General features: G+C 43.6%; 1 protein-coding gene across 2 annotated transcripts in view; it reads right to left on the reverse strand.

Annotated features, from left to right (window-relative positions):
- Positions 1 to 1,272: 1,272 nt before the first annotated feature.
- BAHD1 (bromo adjacent homology domain containing 1) overlaps positions 1,273 to 22,990 on the reverse strand; it is a 68,275-nt gene continuing 46,557 nt past the window's right edge. For both annotated transcript variants that reach the window (XM_084632747.1, XM_084632748.1), the window contains exons 2-7: positions 20,175 to 21,818; positions 14,594 to 14,955; positions 12,104 to 12,263; positions 10,998 to 11,074; positions 8,264 to 8,355; positions 1,273 to 4,747 (exon numbers count right to left, since the gene is read on the reverse strand). In XM_084632747.1, the coding sequence (XP_084488873.1) occupies positions 4,558 to 4,747; positions 8,264 to 8,355; positions 10,998 to 11,074; positions 12,104 to 12,263; positions 14,594 to 14,955; positions 20,175 to 21,801 (2,508 nt within the window). In that variant the 5' untranslated portion in view covers positions 21,802 to 21,818 and the 3' untranslated portion in view covers positions 1,273 to 4,557. The remainder of the gene's footprint in view (positions 4,748 to 8,263; positions 8,356 to 10,997; positions 11,075 to 12,103; positions 12,264 to 14,593; positions 14,956 to 20,174; positions 21,819 to 22,990) is intronic.

The following is a 22,990-nucleotide window of genomic DNA, read 5'->3' on the forward strand; positions in this document are numbered from 1 at the left end:
TCACTGACTGCTGGTGGCTTTGCCAATAGATAGCGGTGGCCTAGTCAACAGATGATGCACAGCCACATAACCTGCAATGCCAAGTTTTCCCACCCAACTAGCGGCCTTAAAAACCCATTTCCGCAGCCACCTCAATCTCTAAGCTTTCTCCAACCTGCTGAAACGGACGAAGTTCCTCTCCAGTGGATCCAATTCCCACAGCGAACCTGCCAACAGACTCAAAGAAGACACAATATTTAATTTGCATTAAATAAACCAGCCCTATTTAGATACATTTAGATTTGCACACAGAGCAATAGACAAAGAAAGTGAGTCCAGTGGATGGAGCACCAGCCTAGGAGTCAGAGGACCTGGCTTCTATTCCCAGCCCTGCCACTGACCTGCTGGGTGAGCATAGGCAAGTCACTTCACCCCTTCTGCCTCTGTTTCCTCTCCACCCTTTCTTCGTCCTGTCTATTTCGACTCTAAGCTCTTTGGGACAGGGACAGTCTCTCACTATGTGCATGTACAGTGCCCAGCACAACAGGGTCTATCTGTCACAGTTGGGGCCTCTAGGCGGTATTGTAATACAAATTACAGACACCCACTGACCTCCTGGTGATGTCGAAGGGACTCTCCCTTCCTCCCCCCGCTCACAAGGTGATAATCTGTCATCCCTCAGAATGCTTTGCTGAATGCATCTGTTCCAATGGGTGTTTCTGTCTGGTGGTCTGAAGGCACAGGACTTGGAGGCTGAGGGGTTTTGGCTTTTACCACTAAGAAGTCAACTTCTTTTTTATTTTTAATTCATTTGAGAGGAAGACATCCTCTCTGATACTCCTGGGATGGAGGCCACGGGAAACCAGATTAAAAAAAACAATGCCCCCATCTAGTGCTCACTCAGCATCTTCCTCCTTGGGTAGCTCTCTTGACACACACAAAGATACCAAACTACTTTCCCTATCCCTCTGTGGGCTCATTCTACAACCCTACAGATATCCACACCCCTCACTCCCAACTGCAAGTTTCCCATCAATCACACATACCAAGGTCGCACATTAACATCTGCTCCTAACCGACTCAATCTTGCTCGCTTCTGGTTCCTGGATTACTGGCATCTACTCAATTCTCCTCTTAAATTGTTCAAAGAGCCCCCCGGCCTGAAAACTGGCCAGTGCTGGAAGCCATATGGAATTCTACGTGACTGCGGAAAATAAAAACTGCACAACACTTGACATTTGTTTTCTAAATCAATACAATTTTTCAAATTTATTTTTTAAGAATTACTTCTAATATATCTTTCTCACAGAAGGAGGGTATAGGGAATGCTCTCATTCCATCTGTAAACACTGAAATACAGATCTGGGAAACCAGGGAAGAGACACAAAAAAGTGCATTTTACAAAATTCTCAACTAAAATATATTTTACATGTATTACATTTCAATTTAAATTCTACCGACTGCATTTTCAGTTTCAAAAAATATTTCCATATCTAATAGATTAAAAAAGCATGAAATATTCTCATTATGGATAAGACATTTTGATTCATTTACATGCTGTTTGCACAACAGCATAAGCAACCATGTGAGTCTTGAACAATGTTCTTGGCCTGAAGCAGATTCTGACATAACATCAGAAGAGAGAGGATTTCTCCTCTCCGGACAGGCGTGACAGCACATCCCAGAACCTGGGTAAATACAATTTTTCCTCTCCCCTTTGGGCAAGTTGGATTTCTTTTCCCGTCCCTGGAAAGGAGATAGGACAGGTGAGGGGGTGGGAAGGGAGGAACCAGGAGAAGTAAGATTTTCAGCAAGTGACTGTGGTTTCTGAGGCTGGATAGTAAACGCTTTACTGACTTTGCAGTAGTGTGCAGATTTGAGTTAGTAGGAGGGCTTGAGAAACCCTGTCACGACATCAGTAAATAAAGCTACTCCTTTTGCAAAAGAGGATCCCAGACATCTTAGCATGGTCTGTCCCTGACCCCATTGATCCTACTCAGGATGGCTCTCCAAGGGGTCCCAAATTTGACTCAGGACATATCAGCTCGTCCATATAAGGGTTCCTATCATCAATCTGGGCTGTTTCCCCTGTATTAGTCCCACTGCTCCATTTTCCCTGTGCACCCCTTTTCACCATGTAGCCACAAAAACTACCTCTCACCATGGGACCAGAAGGGCAGGCAGCAGCTACAGAAACTACAATATTGCTCCACAAACACACCACTGTATACTATGAGGGAGCAGGAGCTGTACCGTCCTCCCATCTAGAACCAGTGAGCATCCCCTCTATGATGCTTCTCACTTGGCCAAGTGAGAGCCCTGAGGTTCCTCCTGACCTGCCCTGTTGCTGTAGTGAAATGCGCTCTGTAGTGCCAATGGCCTGACCTCCTTATTCCAAGTAACTGTTAAGGAAAACACAGACAATTACTTGACACCAACAGTACCTTGAGGTATAAGTGGGATTAGATGCTTAAATTATGGATCTGTGCTCAGGTGCCTACTGTTAAACCTCTTGAAAATGAAGGCTTGGGAGTTTTTCTCTGGGGTGCACTGGCAGGGACTTTGGAATTTTTCATCATCCTCTGGAATATTGAGCAGGAATTGTCCACTGAGACCAGGTGAACATGTGCCACACTTCCAGGCATGGCCCTCATGGGCCTCAGACCTTCCCATCTTCTTTGAGATCCTCTTGTCCTTCCATAAACATTCCCCTCTTTGGTATGTAGAGCAAATCTATGGATATCACCTGTACTAACAGAAACACAGGCTGCACTGTTTTCACTTAACGGAATTGAATGTGGTAGGGATATTTTCTCCAGGCCAGGTAGGCGTAGCCTCAGTGATCAGAGCAAGAGGGAAATCCCCTTGATTCCAGCTCCGTCAGTGTCCATGGTGAGTACAGGTAGTGCTACTTCCACGTAAAGGACAACAACGTTAAAGCAGTATGAACACTTCTATTGTTTAACACTAGTTCAGGCACCCCCAAAACTGAAAACACAGGTCCCTAGTTTAAATGAGTGACTCCAGCAGTCAGCAGGTACATGGATTGATACAGTGTTGATTCTCATTCTTTAAATTAGTGCAATCTACAAATGGATTCCCAGCTTTGTGTGACTGATTCAATGGACTCTGTTATGCTGTCCTTTGGTTTTCTTTAGAATTAACTTCAATAGTTTGTGTTAAGATAAACTAAAGTATCTCTAGGATCTATACACATAAGGCAAGAGGCAAAAGTATCTGTAGGAATCAGGTAGCATTTTTCAACAACGCACACCTCTCATTGGTCAGTTCCTTTCAGAAGCAACCAAGCCACCCCGGTGAGCATGTTCAGATGTCAGTATAAGTGGTAGGGGAGGAGGATGGAAGGCAGTACCAAAAGAGAGCACTGCTAATTTTCTCAGCAGTATGACCATGCCCAAGACCAAAACAATCATGTCAGGTGTCATTTTTAGGATGAAATAGCCAAAGGAAATATTTTTCATTTCTTCCCCTGCCTCTAGCTTACCCACCTATGGTGGAATGTGCGCATCTAGATTCTATATGGACTAAACTACAGCAAAGAAAACTGAACTTGGAAGGGAGAGAATAAACCATTTATACTGCTAGGGATAGCCTCTGATGTCAAGGAGGGCAAGGAGACAAGTATCCTGAAGAGAAGAAAAGCATGGCTTTCACCTACAGAGCAAACCTCGTGTGTTCCATATCTTACAACAGTACGTGTCTGCTGGAAGTGTGCCCTATTGGCCAAGGACCTCTGACAGACATGAAGCTTTCCATAAAGGCGTGAGGTAAGGCTTACTATCCCTCGCCCCGTTTTCTGCCTTGGAGCTGAAACAGAGTTCACGGCCTGCCTAAAGGCCCTAATCTGGGTAGTAAATCATAGACTGCAGAAAAACTGTATAGGGAAAAGGAGTCCCTCTCCCTTTACAAAGCAAAAACTATTCAATATGGCAGACAGCCACACTGCACCTGGCACAACTTCACGAGGAATTACTGGATTTTGAAGTAGCAGTGACATCAAGAATCCCCATACCCTGCCTTTTCTGCTGGGCAAGCATGGCTATCCTGTACCATGCAAATGAACCAGGCTTCGCCCTCTCTCTTCACATCAGGACATGAAAACCATGGACCTATCACAGCTTGACTCATACCTGCACCACAGCATCCCTCCTACATATTCTGACCACCCCCACCAATGATGGCTTTGGATTTAGTATACTGGCTTTTCTCCCCTGCAAAACCCCTCTCAATATATGCATCTCTATATACATATATAGATATAGATTTACATATGCAAGTACCTATATCTATATACATATATTTATTTATAGGTATATATTTTAATTTATCCTCTTTAATGAAGTGCTGTGCTTTGAACTGCTGGCCTTCCTTGACAGGGATCTGTTCCTGAATGCGGAAATCTTTTCAGTCTTTGAGGACAGAGTGCTTGGACATTCCTTCTGGCCTGCAAGCAGTACTAGAAAAGTTGCTGAGCATGCATGGATGTCCCAGACAGTCAACCTGCCACTGGCTCTCTGGCGCCACTTATCATCACCATAGCTGGACTGAAGAGTTTTGCTACTGCGGATTCTTCAAGATGCGCCCATGTCGAAAATCATAGACATGGCGGCAGAGGAAAACCAGATCAGGATCAGTGTCCTCTGGCACCTTGCGATGTGGAGGGGTGGAATATTCTTCTGACGGAGGAACCATCATTGTTTTCCTGCCTGGGATCCCCTCGACACGACGCTTCGCCAAGGCACAAAATCTGCAATGTGATTAAATACAAAATGTCACAGGGAACCTTCATTTACTGCCTTCACTGCTCAAGCTTTCACTTTTCCTGCTAAGGTCTCCTGCTGGAAGAGACTATAATCTCTTTCTGCTCCTTAGGGTTACACCCATTATAGTATATTCCTGCCAGGCTACTGCAGGAGTGGGGAGGATAAAGTTATGGATTCTGGAATAGAACTATCCTTTCTCCAAAAAGATCTAGAGGTTGGTTTACAAGTTATAACTACTCTGAGCTTTACCAAATAGCACAATAGTTTAAATTTCCTGGCTGGTAGATTCTGTACAGTTTTACAGTATGGAGGATTACAACAGCCAATCTGCATCGTTTAACCACCTTTGCTTTATTTCTGTTGATCAGCACTGGAAAAAAATTATTGCTCAAATAAAGGTGATTAAGCAAGAACAGAAGCCAGGTCACAGAAGCCAGGTCACTCCATTCTCTGAGTCAACAAGGCCTTCTACTGGTCCTGCAGGATGACAAAACAAACTTAAATTAATGCATACTGGAGTTGGATACTCTGGAACAAGACCTGCCGTTTGTGAGCCTGGTGCAGGAGGAGGAATATGCCCTAGTGCATTATAGTACTTTAAAACAATGACTGGACATTTGCAGAAAAAAATGTGTGTGTATAAAATGATTCACCAGCCAGTCAACCTGATAATTATACCACAGTGTTTTAATTTATAAGCACTCATGGCAGAAGGCTCCTGGGCACCTTAAAAATATAAACATTTTAGCTCGAATGGAGAGAACGTGCACAAACAGAGCTGAGATCAGGAGCAGAACAAAGCATGCCACCCAAACACCAAGTAAAATAAAAAACCTTGAGCCTTGCCCAGTGGGATGGACACAAACATTCAGTGGGGCGTGTTGAAAAGGACAGCATTCCTGGCCCTGCAGAGAAGGTCCTGCCTTCTGTACTTTCTCGTGTTTATTTATAGCGAAGCTGCTGTAAGAACCTCACTGAGCTCAGCTGTAGCAGCAGGACATAAGCAGACAATACCTGACGTAGAAGAGCCCTCTTATATGAGGCTATCTGAGTATAGCCATAAAATAATGATACACTAGCTGCCTGTTCTGCAAGTGAGAAACCTATGGAATGTGGGTGTAAAACTTGTAGGCGAAGACTCCTGCACAGCAGCCAAGCTTGTTCTGCAATAGCTGCAGAGCTGGAGTGGTTTAAGGGCACAAGTGTGCACATACCAGTAATCCCGCCTAAAGATCAAAGGCTGGCATATCCATGCTAAGGTCGACATCAGGAAGAAAATGCCTACATTTGAAATATTTTGAAGATTAAAACCAAACAAACAACTATTGACCGCTGATGAAATATGGGCTTTGGGGAGCAGATTGTGATTGAACACGATTCTCATGGTGAAAACTCTTCTCATTGTGCTTGGTACATACCCCAGAGACAGAGCTGCCATTGAAGCAGCAAAATCCTCCATCCACAGGTAAGATCTCCTTCCTATCTAGCTTGAGTTCAAACACTTACTTTGCAACGACTGTGGTATCACTGAGATGGAATCACCATAAACAAAGCTTATGTAATTTTGGGCATCTGCTTACTAACCCAGCTGGTTGAACTCTCACCTGAATAGAGGCACTTAGGAATGGGGGAGGATATCTGCAAGATCTCAATGAAATGGATACCACAGATCATGCTACTTATCAGTTCTTCAAGTGGTTTCAAAGACACATTGTGCAACAGTGGTTATCTGAACAAGAATCCATATAGGAGGTTCTTCTGAGTCAGTGAATTCAGCTTTGCTGACCAGTTTGTGAAAACACCTTCCCACTGCCTTTGCTGGTGTCTTTGGACTCCCTGAGCATTCAAACCAGTTTAGCACAGGTCAGCAATGGACCGCTTGTACAGTGTGCAGAGAGGCACATTTCCAAGGAACACCGCCAACAGGTCCAGTTAGTACAAAATTTGTCAAGTTGGCTCCACTGTGCAGTAAAAATATCTCAGCATGTGGCCAGTGAGTCAGGAATAGCTGCTGTGGATTCTGAAATGGGCAACCCCTCAGCATGCCGTAATTTATGAGGAAAGGCTGTATTCCAATCACAGCAGCTTCATGTCAGAGCTGATGCAACTTCACAAGTTCAAAGCAATTAGAGTAGGAACAAACCTGTCCTCTGGACATACCAAGCACATTTGTAAGAACATCCTGTCTTTTTTTTTTTCCAGGGACTCACTGTGTAAACAAGCTTTTCTTTACTACACTTTCATTCTATGGCTCACTTTAGCAAGTCCTTCTGAAAGGTAAGTTATACCAAAAGGAAAATGACAGAAAGTGGTCTTTCCAAATGATTTTAATTCCCCAATTACTCAGAGTGGATTTATTCCACTTTTATTGAAGTTCCATAAAGGCAATTCTAAATAGTTCAGCGCTGCTCTAGTTGCTTTAATGTAACATCTGCCTGCCTCTGTCAAGCCATGCCACAGGGAAATGGGACTCCTGTCCAGAAGTTTCAAACCAGTGCAGAAGCCCAATGGTATATTATTCCCAGTCACTCATGTCTGCTTTTTCGGGGAGTGAGTTATTAAAAAAGCAGCATGTAGTTCAGAACCAGGATGTACATGGTGTGCAAAAGAACTTTTGTAAAAATCAGTATAAGTTTAATTAAAAATAACTATTGTAGGAAATGACCTTCATTCTTAGAAACCCAGTGAAGCATTGGAACACAGCATAAGGAACAGTGTGAAACTGGCTAAGCTAGTTTTACTGCCCAAGATGAGCAAAGCATACAATGCAACCAACAGCACACAGTAAAAGCACATAAAATAGGATACATTTTTAAAGGGTTATTTTCCATTTTAATAACCTATGGTCTGGACTTTAGAGCTAATTTCTATTTTGCTACTGTTACTTTAAATGGTGCAATCTGTTAGAAAATACAGATACTCTGAAGTCCTTGGTCACTCAGACTGATTAAAAATAGCAAAAATTAAACCGTAAGGTCAGTTAAATACTTCTCTAGTCACTATATTGGGTGACCTAATTACCAAAACACCTGATACTATAGGCACGTCTACAAAGAGTGATAAGGACAGCGAACACATCAGGCATATGCATTTTAGTTGAACTTGGAGCGCACATGTGCACGTGGAGGAACTGTACAATATTGTATGGGTTTCTCTGTTACACTCCAGTGTTGTAAGTGAAATGTTACCGTGTTTTACTGTGTCTACTGATGAGCATGTTCCGTAGTAGAAAGGTCATGCATGTGTAAACACTTATAAACCGCTTAAAGTGTTTATAAACCACAAAGCAAAGAGATACCCAAAGAGCTAGAGCATGACAAACACTCCTAGATTAGCACAGCCCTCTCATTCACTAAACGTACTGCAAGTTTACCTAGGAGAGGTAGGCTGCAAAGCACACGCAGTTCTGCTGAATGAGGTCAGGTAATAGAAATGTTGAAAAGAACTGGTGATACAGAGATAACTTGCTGTTGCTTTTGCAACTTAAGAGCACCACCTACCTGCAGTACTCTGCAAAGGTCAGAACATAGCACTTTTCCTCAATGCAGGCAATACTGTTTTCATCCTGATGTCGGGATGCAAAGATCTCGTTCTGCAAACGGACATACAATGGGGACAGTCACTCAACTGGGCAGGAGCGCTTAGAGAGACAACGCAGTCCTAGGTATACTCTCCTTAAAGAGGAGAAAGGCTATGCACACATGCAACAACATGCTTCTTAAAGAGAAAGCACAACCCCCTACAAGTCAGATGTTGCAATTAACCCAAACAATTTACAGTTACAATTTTATAGCCTAATTGTTTTAGTGACCAAAAGAACATTTAACATTTGACCAAAATGTTATAGCTTTCCCATCACATAAACTCACCACCATTCTACTTTATATTGTCAGGTCTCCACATGTATTGCAAATATCACTGTTCAGTAAGACAGCTGCCACCATCAGGCAGCTCAGAGATACTGCTTATAACCAAATCTCTCATTTCAAATGCAATTGAGAGGCTGTGACTTATATTGTGATAAGTGTTTCTCACCAGGTGACCTTTCAGAATGCTGCATTGAGCAATATGAAGGCAGCTTTTTCAAAAAATGCTCTTCCAATACCAGACTCAGCAAGAAGACAGCTCAGAGGGGAAAATGTCCTCTAACGTCTGTCAGGGAAGATACTACCACACAAGGCCCAAGATGCAAAGAAATCCAAAGTAAAGACAGAATTTTTCACCCCATCCAATCCCAGTGTCAGACCTCTAGAACTGCATGTGGGAAGACTGGAGAAATTGCATGGCAAAGAAGGAACCTTCTTACAATCCCCCCCTTTGTTTAGCAACTTAGGCAGAAGGCAGGAGCTCTCTTCCTCCCCCATTTCCAATACCCTGGGGGACAGTCTCAGTTTTCTCTTCTCTGCGCTGGAAATCTTTCTGATTCATTTTCACAAATAAATTATATGAATGGAGTATGAATGGTATTTAGCCAACCTCTCCCACTAGCCTCTCAATTACTGTAGTGATCAGTCTCAGACTAAATAAATTGTCCCCTTTTTTTCTCCAACTCTCCCCCAGCAACTGAAAGAGCTATTCTAAGTGATGAAGAAATGGCAGTAGCCTCTTCTCCCCAGTTTGAGTCTCGAAAGGGTGCATCTGAAGCAGCTAGGGAGGGGTGGACAAGTGCTGCCACTGGGCATAGGCCAACCCAGCTGGAGCTAATTTAGTGAGTATTAGGTGTGGCAATCAGAAGCAAAGAGGATCTGGGGTAATAAGGGTGCTGTTGTGTAAGTGCCTGGAAGCAGCAGCCAGGAATGTGCTTCAGAGTTAGTTTTGCCTGGAGTCCTAGGGAAGCAGGGTAGGTGGAGGACAGGCTTCACTACAGCCTCAGGAGCAGGGTCAGAGTCTGGGAACGTGATCAACAACTAGACAAGCAACAAAAAACTAACCAACAAACAAACCCCAACCCCTAGAGGTGTGTGAATGTTTTGGTTTCCTCCTTGCATCAAGTTTACCTGAGTCATCCTTGGCAGGCCTATTCTACCTACTCAGCCCAGTGGCAGCTTCTCCTTTTAAAGCAGTTTTTGTATAGCAAGACAGGTGTGGGAGGAGGAAAATGAGGTAGTTCCTCCCTAACCCAACTTCTTGCTCTCTACGCACTAAAATGCAGTTAGATAACCTCAGATTTCATTTGTGGACTAAAATGTCACAAGGTACCAAACTGGTTTCCAAAAGAAAATTGGGGATTCTACATGTGGCATGCACAACTACTGAATGGAATTTAAAAACAGCACATTGTGGACTTTTTGTTGGATGGAAAAACGGCAGTAACTCATTCCTCTCTAATCTCTGTGCTCTTTTGGTTTAAAAATGTACCTTTCCCCCTCCATGCAAAACCAAGCAAAGCAACAGGCCTGGGTTTGAAGACATACTGGGTCACAAGTTTTACTTTTAAAAGTGAACCCTTTGTGCAGAAGGAGCACAGTATCCTTCTTAAGTCTGTTTTTAACCCTCCTAATAAATCCACCCTTTTCTGCCCTATACAGATTTACTTTCACATTATACAAAAAGGGAACAGGAGATTTTGGTCTAGTATGTCTAATTTCAGGCCAGAGGGACTGGATTGATTCCCTAAAAGAGGAGTTTTTAATAGAAAGTCAATTCAATTCATAGATTTAAGGAAAGAAGGGACCCATTCAGATCACCTAAGTCGGATGTCCCACATAACACAGGCCAGAGATGCTCACCCAGTAATTCCTGCATCGAGCTCATAACTTCTGGTTGAACCAAAGCCTATCTTTTTGAAAGACATTCAGTCTTGATTTAATACAAAACACAGCATTTTCTGATTCCCAACACAGTGCACCTTCCCCTAGCTAAAGTCAAATAGCCTCTTTTATAAAGTGGCATAGGACTGTTTTCAGACCAGAGAAAATAGTAAATTTTAAAGCAAAGAAGGTCCTGTGAAAGGTACAGATACTTCTGTTACCACCCATCCTTGTAACTCACAGCATTAGATTGCTTGTGTCCTACGTGAAACACACTGGTTTTACCCATTCAACACAAAAATATGGCAGCATCTGTGGAGCAGCCAGGAGACCAGTGTGACAAGGATCCTGTCTCTATGTGTTAAGAAGGGCTAAGCATGAATGCTGAGCAGGGATGTTCATTCCACTCCCATCTCCCTGGAATAGAGTGGATCCTTGCCAAATATCCCCTAACCATCCCAACTAGGTATTTGGGATTGCTCACCTGGTGCATGCTGGGATTGCGACCTCCCTGAGTGTGCTCCGGTCTGTAATACCACAGGAGACTCATCATTAGCTCCCCTGAAAGGAGACAAGAGACATTTTGAAGTCAGTGATGAAAACACGCATTAAGGAGTGTCACCATCCAGTTTCAGCTCTCCTGTTTCATCCATCAGCCCTTGTATTTCCATAGCTCTCACCTAACTGCAGCTATACAGTGATAAATATTTGATGTTGAGCTAAGTTTCCTTTTGTTATAGCAATTGACTAGGTAAAACAAGTGGTGTCACTATTCCATTGTACCCTCACCACCTAATAACTATTCACAGTCCCAGATGAAGAGGTCACTAGTCAACAAAGCCAAACTGTTTTATTCAAATATAAAATAGCAGCTGAACTGGGATTTGTCAAGTACACGGGTCCAAGGTTTAGGACTTGCAATATTTAGTCCTGGACAAATGCAAAAAGAGCACTACCATGGTACCAGCAGAGGCCTTACCATCTTAAGTTTTGCTATTTCACAAGCTGTCAGGGGTATGACTTGCTCTGTACCATTTGGCATACTAAGCTTCCAACTTAGACAAAGAATTAGGCTCTAGCCCTGGAGACCTGTCAGATATGGAATCTTACAATCAAAATCACACTATTCCAATTACCATTCAGCTTGTACCTATTACATGATTTTCAGTGCTAATATCAAGAACTTCTGCAGCTACAAATCAATGCTTCATCTTCCAGATTACAAACTGTTTAGAATATTTGCACAATTAGTGGTTCATGAGATACCTGCTCCTACTAAATCACGTGGGAGAAATTGTTGCAAAGATCTTTAGTTGGTAGATCTGTACAGATGCTTTCAGGACAATTACTGATTCTGAGTTAATGACTAAAAAGATGAATTTTCAGTTCCTGTAGCAGAGTTCACCATGCACAGCTATAGGGCTCTGATTACCTAGCTCCTTCCCTTTATCAACCAAACCGGTAGTGGTGAGTTATTCTGGCAAATTAGCGTCCGCTACTCAATTCTGCCATTAACCCATTTCCACTCAGTTCTTTGGGATTTGACGGACAGAGGGTGAACATAATGTATTCTGGCTTTCTGCCCAGTACCTGTTTTTGGGTCTTCCCACAGCGCCGATATCTTTGCCACATAAGGCATAGATTTCTTTCGCGGTCCTGATTTCAAAAGGACTGTATCTCGTACCCGGATAATTTCCCCATCTCTCTCCACAGCCTGGTAGCTCTTACGAACAGCTGGCTCTGGCTCATTCTATAGTGTTGGCAGGGGAAAGAGAGGCAAAAAGTTAGGCTAGGAAATACTTTAGAACAACTAATCCAAGCTGCCTTTAATCGTCCTGGTCTTGATTAAAACAGTTCACTAAAAACCTTCTCCGAAGTGGTGCACCTTGGCTGCAAGAGCTCCCAGAGAGAAGTCACATAGCACAAATCCACCCATAGCATCTCTATATCCAGAGGGCAAATTTGAAAAGTGGGTGTGAACTATTTGCTAATGAACCTAGAAAAAAAAGCCACAGAACATTCTCCTGGGTTCAGGAATCAAGTGTCTTCAGATCAGGTATGGCCACCAGTCTGATGTTCAGAAGGGCTATGGAGAAAACGTAATGCTACTGCTTCGGTACAGTAAATTGCAGAATCTTCACCACGCCAGTTTAAGGATCAGTCTTAGTCTAAAAGGAAAAAGTAGTACTTCGAAACCGTCTCCCCCATTGTATTTTAAATTAATCAAAAGTGAGCATTCCTATACCTGTGCGCACACAAACCTGCTTTCAGGTAAGTGTTCTTCTGACCACAAATTTTTAATATTACCAACCTAGATATTGTAGGTTTCCAGCTGCTTATGCTACTGATGCAATTGGAGACTAAATCTGTTGTTTGTTTTGAAATATAATAGTTATGCTTCCTAAGAGACTGTTAAAAACTATTTGTAAGAATGCAACAACATGTAATATGTCCTCTTGAAAATACAGGCAAAGTGAAATCCACTTTACTAATGAAGTGAGGTCAAGGGGTTGTGACAACACAAATTGGGCTGGTGCAAAAACATTTGGGCTGAGTTATTTGTTTCTTGGCTTCTCGTTCTTCTTCCAGCACTACAGCAGCACATGCCCTTGTCCCCAGCATGACAAATGAGCAAAGAAAAAGCCTAAAAGGTGAAGGTTGCTTTTTTGCTCTGTTCTCATCTGACCTCTTGGGCACGAGGAACAAGAGTAACAGGCTCTGCCTCTATGGATACATCTACAGAACAAAACAAAACCCAAAGCCGACATTCCCACTCAGTCTGGAGCTTGGGCTCTGAAACTCAGCAAGGTGGTTGGTCTCAGAGCCCCAAGCTCCAGCCCTAGTGGGAATGTCTACACAGCTATTTTTAGCTCTGCAGTGCATGCCAGAGTGTGGAGACCTAGGCGCTGAGACTCTGCCACAGGGTTGTTTTTTTGCAGTGTAGATATACCCTCTGAGTTAAGAGCCACCTATTCTGCCCCAAGAAATGGGATAGTTTCCTTCAGATTTTTTCTTTCTTCCAAATTTGTGTGTACACTTTGATATTATGGATAAAATGAAACCGCAGAGCAGGGTAACCTCTGATGCAGCAGAGTTGCCTCACTGGGACAAATCCCTACTCCTACAGGCTCAGAAGGCCAGAGATCTGTTGAAGGGGGAAGCCTAGTTGGGAGAAGAACCCCCATGGAGAAGAACAGCTGACTAGGCCCTATAAATAGGGCATAAAAGATGTGGGCTGGTGGGGCCCCCATTGGACTGACTTTGTGTCCTTCCCAAGGCAACAGAGGGGAATTATTGCTGGAGCTACGGGCACCACCAATGCCTGATGAGACAAGCTCAAGCAGCTTGGCAGTTGCTATTTTTGCCTTAGAATTGCCCTTAGATTGCTGCTTCCTCTACTCCCTGTAGTGGGGCTAGCAGGTACCACTTGCCACTTCCCTGCTGGGGTTCACCGCTTGCATGATCCAGCACCTGTGTCCTGGCTTACAGGAGGCAGCTGTCCCTCTCTGACTACAAACCCAGCGCCACTCGTTCTCAATTATCTGGGAAGAGGAGCAGGAGAAGCATTCCCTTTGAATCCTAAACTCTACAACATTGCTGCATGTAGCTGCATCTTCAGAGACAATTCCATCTCAGAGGTAGATGAAGCAACCCCAGTTTATAGATTACACTGTATTTTGGTAATAGCAACATATATATATATATTTTTTCCTTTTAGGCTTTTTCTCTGCTTGCCTGTCATGCCAGACGCCAGGGCAGACCAGGGCATGTGCTGCTGCAGTACCGGAGAAAGAACGAGAAGCCAACAGTCAAGTGGCTCAGCCCCAAAGCCCAGCAAAAATGTTTTACACCAATCCAATTGTTCCCTTGTTAAAGAAATGCTGGATGACATCCAGTGAGATCGTGCTGTTACAGAGGTAACAGCAGAAGTGTCACTCTGGAGAATGCTCTTGTACCTGCAGGCAAGTCTACCTAACCTGAAATCCTGCAACCTCCCGTCCTTGTCCCTACAGGATCTCAGTTTACTGTGCAGCATGCTTGGAGGCATACATAGGAAAGCAGAATTTTTCCAGCACTTACCACAACATACACGGCCTTTTCGCAGGCTGCACCCACGGGTATCCAGCCATTGGTTGCTCTCCTCCTGCTGATGCGCTGCTGCTTTGGATGAGAGTGACCTCCTGCTGCTTTGCTATCACAGGCATGTAAACAGCCAGCAGTATTTCGAAGACCAGATTTGGAGCCACTGGGGGGCTTGGAGCTCTGTGGACACTCTCGGGCCATGGTCTGGGGTTCCGAGTTGGGGGTCTGCAAGTGAGGAACTGGTTCTGCAGCTGGTGGCACACTGGGCACAGGACATCCTGAGAGTGGGTGGGCAGGTGATGCAGGGTGCCCTGCCACAGGGATCGTGAGGCTCAGCTGGTCCAGAGATTTGCAACTTTCTAACAAGAGGGGGAGAGAGGGAGAGTGATATATTTGTACTGCAGTTTCTTGATAACGACTAAATTAGCAGGATGATCCCAAGCTAAGCAATACTTTCCTAAGGAATTCTCTTTATTGCACTACTAGTAGTGGGCAATACTTCTATTTACGTATGGACCTCCTGTACTAGGAAACATTTTGTACTACTGCTCGATTCTAAAAGCAATGACACTTGAGTATGCGGCTTTGAAAATGCACTGAAGTACAACCTCACTATGACAAACCCATTTGATATGCCCCTCGCTAGTGCCAGCCTCTCATGTACAAAGGGCTGGGTTAGCACCCTAAGTGATACTAGACTAGATACAGTGATTCCAGCCTGTCAACATACACGGAAAGGTGAGTAGCAAAAGGGCTTCCTGTGTGAGAGAAGTGAGAACTCGCAAAGGACTAAACTATACATTAACCATCTGTCAGGGATGGTCTACACATACTCAACCGTGCCTCAGCACGGGGTGGTGGACTAGATGACCTCTTGGGGTCCCTTTTAGCCTTACATATCTATCCCCCCATACTAACCCAAAAGCCCAATTTCCTTCAAGGTGCCAGCACAGGCACTAAGTTTAGTCAGTGAAAGTGAAGAGCTTTCTCTGATGAGATCCAGACCAATGATAAAACATGGGGCCGAACTTGAAACAAAGCATATGCTGTTACCTTTAGGACAGCCCTATATCCCAGAAGCAGACATATTTACTACCACAGGCTAGCAAGTCAGCTGACAAAGCCTTCCAAAGACATCCCAAAGCATTTTACAATGATAATTCACATCCAAAATTTCCAGTGCCCGAAGCGTTCAATCCATGAAATAAGCCCGAGTAAAAAAGAAAGAAGCTTAGATCTGAAGAAGTCTAGTGACACAGCATTATCAATTCCGGCAAGGAGGGAGCCCCCAGCTTAACAAACAGCCCAATACATAAGAAAATCCCCATGCTTCATAAATCTGAAAGCATGCATCCTGGAAATGCCAACAGGGCAGCTTCAGGCAATCTCAGACAGCACTAAGGTTCACAAAGACGGCTGCTTTGATACATCTGCAGGACCCCAAGTGCGCACCGCCTTAAAAATAAAAGCAGTTTAAGAGAATCAGCGTAATAACTGATTCAATTTACAGTGAAGCATGGCTGAGGCTGCTCCAGACAGTGGGAAACTGCTGCCCTCTGCCTCCCACTCAGTGAGCTGTAAAAGGTTATGAAACAATCACCATCCTTGGAGATAGGAGCAGTAACAAAAGAAAGATGCATTCACAGATTAGCAGCAACAGCAATAAAAACAAGTATAGCTCATAGAGCTGGTCGGAAAGATTCTTGATCTCTCTGCTTGCTCCGTTTGTAGTCTGTAGTGCTACAGATGTAGAGCATTGTTCCCCTGGGAGGAGGAGTGTTTTCTGTCACTCAGCAGCTTCCCTCCGACTCTTTAGCTGATGGGGTTAGTGGGTGATTGTGATGGGTGTTTAAAGGATGGTGAAGCGGGAGGAAGAATATTGGAAGGTGCAGAGGGGCACACAAGGAGAATGGAGCAGTTTTACTGATAAAGGAGAAACAGCCCAGAATGATGACGTGGGAAAGTCTCGGGAACTCTTAAATGGACAAGCTGATATGTCTTGAATCAGATTTGGGACCACTTGGGCAGCCATCGTGAGTAGCTGTATTTAATGGTGTGAAGATTAGGAACTGAACTCTGGTGCCCTATGGCCTAGGCTCCCAGGCTAATTTCACAGATGACCTGGATAGTAATGTAGCAGCCTCATGGACATTGAGATCACAAGCTCTTTTCAGTTCCAAACTGAAGCATGACAAACAGCTTCACACTAATAGCTACCCGCCTTAAGAAAGGCAAGACTTCATTCAACAGGTGCTCAATAGGGCCACACGAACCCCATCATGTCCTACATTCCCATCTGCCATGCATATATTCCCACCACCGAAAATGATCTGCCCGGGTTTAACCTCTCTAGCATCCCTCTACCACCCATTAATTCATTGGTTTCAAGTGCTACCAATAAAGCATTTCCCATGTTTAAAAATAGATAATCATTGTGGCCAACTCCTCATCCAGTCTGCTCAGTCTTAACCCCGTTACCTTGTGTGCAGTTTTACATAGCAGGCTGCTGTCACTGGAACACAAGAGTAATCCCTCTCTCTCTCTCTCTGCTGGATATGGCACACAAGCACTGCTCACGGCACCAGCCTAATCCCTTCACCTGTATACAGCAGACCCCCATCATTCACCTACAAGTGAACACGTCCTCCCCAGTAAAGGAGACTGGCACCTCATTCTAACAACGCACAGTGCTACTCTGAGGACAAAATTAACACCTGTAAAGAGAAGGCTAGTATCTATGAGCAATACTTAACTAATCCCATCACTATCAGGATGACAGCGTTCAAAATTAGTTACCTTTTCAAGGGCAGTTTGGCCCCATTGGGTACCCAGCTAACCTCTCTAACAACAGACTGTAATCAACAAGAATATAGATGCAAGGTACTTGATATGTCAAGCTGGCAGCACTGGGGGATCAACCTTATCTCCTCTTCTCTGCATATGACATTATTCAGGTTAAAGTAATCCTTTAACTCACTGAAGCTGACGTTTCCAGGAAAGACTCAGATCTTTTTCACAAGTATCAACAAACCAGACCTAGAACATTAAACTTTATTTATGCTAGACGAGACCTCCCTCCACACTGCACTCAGCAAAAGCAGAAAATCTAGGGTATTCCAATTTTGCAGAATTCTAAATCGAAGTTACTCAGCAAGGAAGACAAGAGGGCCTGTCCACACCTTTGAACACACACCACCCAAATGCACCATATTTAAGAAGTGTGCTACCTTGCCACTTGCCTTTAAAAAGAAAAATCTATAGCAGGGAAAGTGTGGAGGAATACACCAGAGTTGGAGAAATCCTACCTGTGGGACAGACTGGCACTACTCATGGCACCTTAGCTAATCTATCAGATTTCCAAGAAGGGTTGACATCAATCTTCTCCCTCTGCATAAGACATCAACTTTTCTCTCTCTACATAGGAAATCACTCAGAGCACCACCAAAACATCCTCACACCCCTTTCATCTGAATGTTAAGCTAGCATCACTAAGGTGCTTGAACCAATTCCTTTTAGTACAGTATAGATTGGCATGACTCAAGGCAGTATGTCAAAGATCAGTATTCTTATTTCTGAACTAGTCTTCTCACAAGTAGTATTCAGTTATTAAAACCCTTAGAGCTATTACTGAGACTTTAATGTACTGTCTAGCCGCCCAGCGTAGGGGGTCGGGGGTCACACCAGGACAGCAGAGATATATTTTGGAAAAACAGGAAACCTACACTTCGCTCAAGTGCTTCTGAGTTATAGCACCTTCTCAGAACAGAAGGAGGCCATAAAGCCCATCTCATCCTGTACTCTTGACTTAGAAGATTCATCCACCTACCTAAAATCCATCAGCAGTTTGAATTGCATAAGTTAACCTTCCCTTTGAATCCTAAACCCTACAGCATTGCTGCATGTAGCTGCATCTTCAGAGACAATTCCATCTCAGAGATAGATGAAGCAATCCCAGTTTAGAGATTACACTGTATTTTGGGAATAGCAACACACACCTCCTTTATAGCTTGGTGGCTTTTATACTGAAAATGTACTGGTAAACGATTGTCCTGTCACAACAATTCCGGTAGCCAGTTTTAAATATTTTGAACAGACATTTCTCTACATAGTGAAGGCAAAGCTCCTGGATAAAAACCGTAGTACAAAGACTATGGATACCACAGCTAGGGAAATAAAGCTACACAAATACCTGAACCATTTATTAAACATATTACGCTTCTGGGTTTCAGTGTTTAATAGGCTACACACACAATCAGGGGAAAGGACCTTATAGGATCTCAAGAATCCACTGACATTCAGTGAGTTAATTATCTCAATGTACAGGGTGCAGTTGTGTTACAAGTCTCACAGCTAACATCTTTTGGTGTTTTTCCAAACTGCGTTGTGTGACAGAGTGCTGGGCAACAGCAGCTGTACAGCACTCCGATCACTGGATCACCAGTTAAATCACCCCGAAGGAAACCTGGGGAGCAAAGCTGTGCCTAATTGATAGATTGGGGATGGGCAGGAGAGAGCTACAAGGCTAATGAATCCATCAGCCCAGAAAGTAGAAAACACACAGAAAGGATGTGCTCTGTGGGGAAGAGAGAGAGAGACTGAGAATGGTGGGCAGGCAGGCTTTTCAGGGTCAGAGGCAGAAACAGGAAAGCTCTTTCAGAAGGAAGATACTTTCTGTCTCCCCCCCTCCTTGGCTGAGAGAGCAAAGGATCATATGCTATTGTAAATACAGAGCTGCACAACTCTGGAAAGTTAGTTGGGAGAATACTGTAATACATTGCACAAGGTGTTTGACTAGAAGGTCTCCGAGCAGTTTGTGGCTACAGAAGAGACAGGAGCAGGACGGTGCCCTGTCACAGGTAGCACCTGCTGAAATACTCAGTAACTTTGGTGCGTTCAAAGGAAAGAAAAAACCCAAATAAGAGATTTTGTGAGATCCCAATAAAATGTATTTTGGGAATTTCACTGTTCGCAGATCAGGTACAGTGCAGAAGGCAGTGCCAGCTTCCACACACTGCTCTACCAGCATGCCTCAACCCTTCACTAAAGTGATCCCCTCTAGGGACAAAAGGGTTATTCGATCTCCATGGTCTAGATCAGCCTTCGGATTCAACTGGAACTCTGAACTAGAGCTATACACACTGATGGCCAGTTGGCAAACTGGACCACTCTCCGCTAGGAACTAAACAGACCACCCCCTCATTTTCCATAGATTAGACAGATATTGTACTGTGGTTACCGCTAACCTGGGCAGAATTCAAACCAGGGACCACCTTCTTTCTGTCCCAAACCTTACCAGCCTTCTGATTCAATTTTTCCATCCACATAAAACATTTTACTGGAAACAGCCTTCAGTGGAAAAAGAAGGAATGTCATAACATCTGGAAGTGTAGCTGAATGCTGCATCTTCCTCAACAACAGAGAATACATGTCCCAGATTTAGATGAACCGAATACATAGGGAGCATGCCTCTTATGTGGTCATACACAGGCAACAAGATGCCCCCCTCTGCTTATCAGTGCACTAATCTAACCTTCTTCACTTAGGCATGCTAAGACCTCTATTTGTTGTTTTGTCTTACCTGCTGCAAAAGGCATTTTGTAGGGGTAGCTGTTCCGTCCTGTATGCACACTGCTAATCCTGCTCTCTGGCACATGCATAACTCCACAAAGGCTGTAACTGTTAACAGCTGTTCCTTCTCCACAACAGTATGGAGAGTTACACCAGTGAAGTGGCTGGAAAGGAGTACCTGATGGTAAGGAAGTTGGAGATACCAAAAGCCCCTCACAGGTAGACTGCGAAAGCTCATCCTTAGGGTAAACGGAGCAGTGAGAGTAGCCACTGTATCCACTTTGGCCATAATAAACATAAAACCCGTTCAATGGAGTCAAATCTGAAGATTCACAGAGACATCCACAATCCGTGTGATTTCCTGGCACAGGCAAGGGATGGAACTGCTGCACGGGGAAGGAAGGCTGATGAAACTCCTGTTTGGGAGTAGGCGATTTCTCCCCAGGTCTCCCATACTCAGGCTTCATGGAAGCTTGCCCACCCATAAGCAAAGGCAGTCTGTGATAGAAACCATCTGTGCTATCGTAGGAACTAGATAATGGTTCATAATTGAGAGATTCCATTTTTCCATGGGGACTAGGGGAGTCCTGATGGTCTGCTTTCCTAAAAGCACTTGCAGGAAATCCTTGCCAGCCATGTGGACCCTCCATTTTTACATTGGACATTTCCTTTTTGGATTTGACACAATTCTTCCTATTGGCTTTGGCCCACTTGAGCCTCGACTTTGAACAGTGGTTCTCAGACTTGCCCTCTCCATCTGATTTACTCCTCGGCTTCAGAGGTTGGTCTTTTTCATGGGTCAGTTTCAAAAATGCTACAGCATTGAGACTGGCCAATCTCTTTGGGGTGGGATGATAGGGAATTCCACTATCCTCCCTCTTTGTTCCATCTTCAAAGACATCATCCAATGAATGGTCAGAGCTATTACATTTCTGACTGGATCCATTCTGACTCTTTTCCTTAACTGTTTTTACAGCTGGTTTTCCCAATGAGGGCCAGTTGCCACTAGCTTTGCAGTGCAAGCCCTTAGTGCTACAATCTCCACTGGCTTTGACAGAGTCTTTCCGAAAACGCCTGCCAGATAATAAGCCATCATCCCGTTCAAACAGCAGGTTATTCACTGCCTCTGCATTCAGAGAGGCTAGTCTTCGTTTCCTGGGCTCCAAAGGAGCAGCACTGGGTTCCTGTTCTGTTCCAGGACAAGTTATTGTGCACTTTTCCCCAGATGGATCACTTTTCCCTGCTCCCAGAGTCTGAACTTGTTCTGGGAAACAGGGAGGTCTGAAGTCATCCATCCAACTGGAGAGGTCTCTTTTTGTGCTACTCTGGGTCTCTTTTGACAACGATCCAGCCACGTCCTCTAGTCTGGTGAGAAGCACTTTGCACGTTTTTTTGTCCACAGAAGTGATCAGACGTTTCCTTAATGGGTACGTCTTTCTGATCTCCTGCAAATTCCTGCTTTTGTTTACACCCATAAATCCACTCTGGCAGTTTTGAATATCAGTGGTCTCTCCTTGCTCACTGCACTCTGCCTCAGTCCTATCCATTCTTTCACCGTCTACTGGTGACAAATCTTGGCCAGCAGAACCAGATGGATGTTTTAGAAGGAAAAGTTGTTTCTTCCGGGCATGAGTCATAGGACCCAGTTTCACTCCTGTAAACAAACAGAAAAAAAAAGTCTATTAATATCATTGAAAGGGACCCATCTCCTCACAATATACCAAATAGGAAATATTTGAGGATGCTGGTTACTATACAAAATATAGTATTTCTGGGTCATGGCCAGTTTAAACCAATCAGAAAACAGGATGTAATGAGATGTGGTTTAACATTAAACCACAAAATATGACAGTAATTAAATATGTGACTGATACTGAAAACCCAAGAAGCCAGGAAAAATCAGGATTAAAGCCAAAACTCCATCCTGCCCTATTATGCCTAAGTACTATTACAAGTATGTTACATGAAAGTCCAGTCCCCAGTTAAATGGACATGATTTTTAATAAGTCACAGATATTAATCAAACTAATTAAAGTTAATATAAACCCATGCCCAAGGTGTATGGTATAAATACATTCTAGGTATATTTTTGATTACTCGTGTGTTGTTACAAACAGGGCTATTGTCCAGGACAATTAGACAAAAGATAACAAGTTCACCTTACCAAGCCATGTGAAAGCTGAACTTTAAAGAAAGTCAAATGGACAGAGACAAACCAACTATAACACACAAACTTAGTAACAAATCTTTGTGCAGGTAAGAACGTGACTAAGTGCTATGCTTAACAATTAGTTTGACATTTTAATTGTTTTAAAGACCAGCCACAACCTTTAAGTAAGCCATCTGATCTGTAGATAGGCCTGCATAATAACTGAATCCCAAGAATATGATTTTGGAAAGAAAAAAACTTTTATTCCACTGAGTTAAGGTCTAACCTTTCATTCAGATTTTGAGAGTCAAAAATGCTAAACATCAAAAACTGAGCTAACGCGTAACAAAAATATAAAAGGGGAAGTTATAAGCATCTGTCTGCAGAACAGGAACAGGTTCTTCTACCTGAATGGTTGAGTGAATGTATGATTGGTGTTTTCCTAGGATTTAAGTTCTAACTTTTTGCTAGCTTTGCATTTTAAAAATTATTTCTGAGTTGGGATTTTTTAGGATGGTTGAGACAACGCCTGTAGACTGACTCATTACCTCAGATGTCTCAAAATATCTATGGACTTACCCACTGACTGGATATATTTTTGGATCCATGGTCTTTGAGTCCGTAATTACTGAAATGAGGAAGGTTCTTAATTTGCATAAGGGTGACGCCAGTGACTT

Source organism: Lepidochelys olivacea (genome assembly GCF_965140295.1).
Source record: "Lepidochelys olivacea isolate rLepOli2 genome assembly, chromosome: 6".
Classification (NCBI taxonomy): Eukaryota; Metazoa; Chordata; order Testudines; family Cheloniidae; genus Lepidochelys; species Lepidochelys olivacea.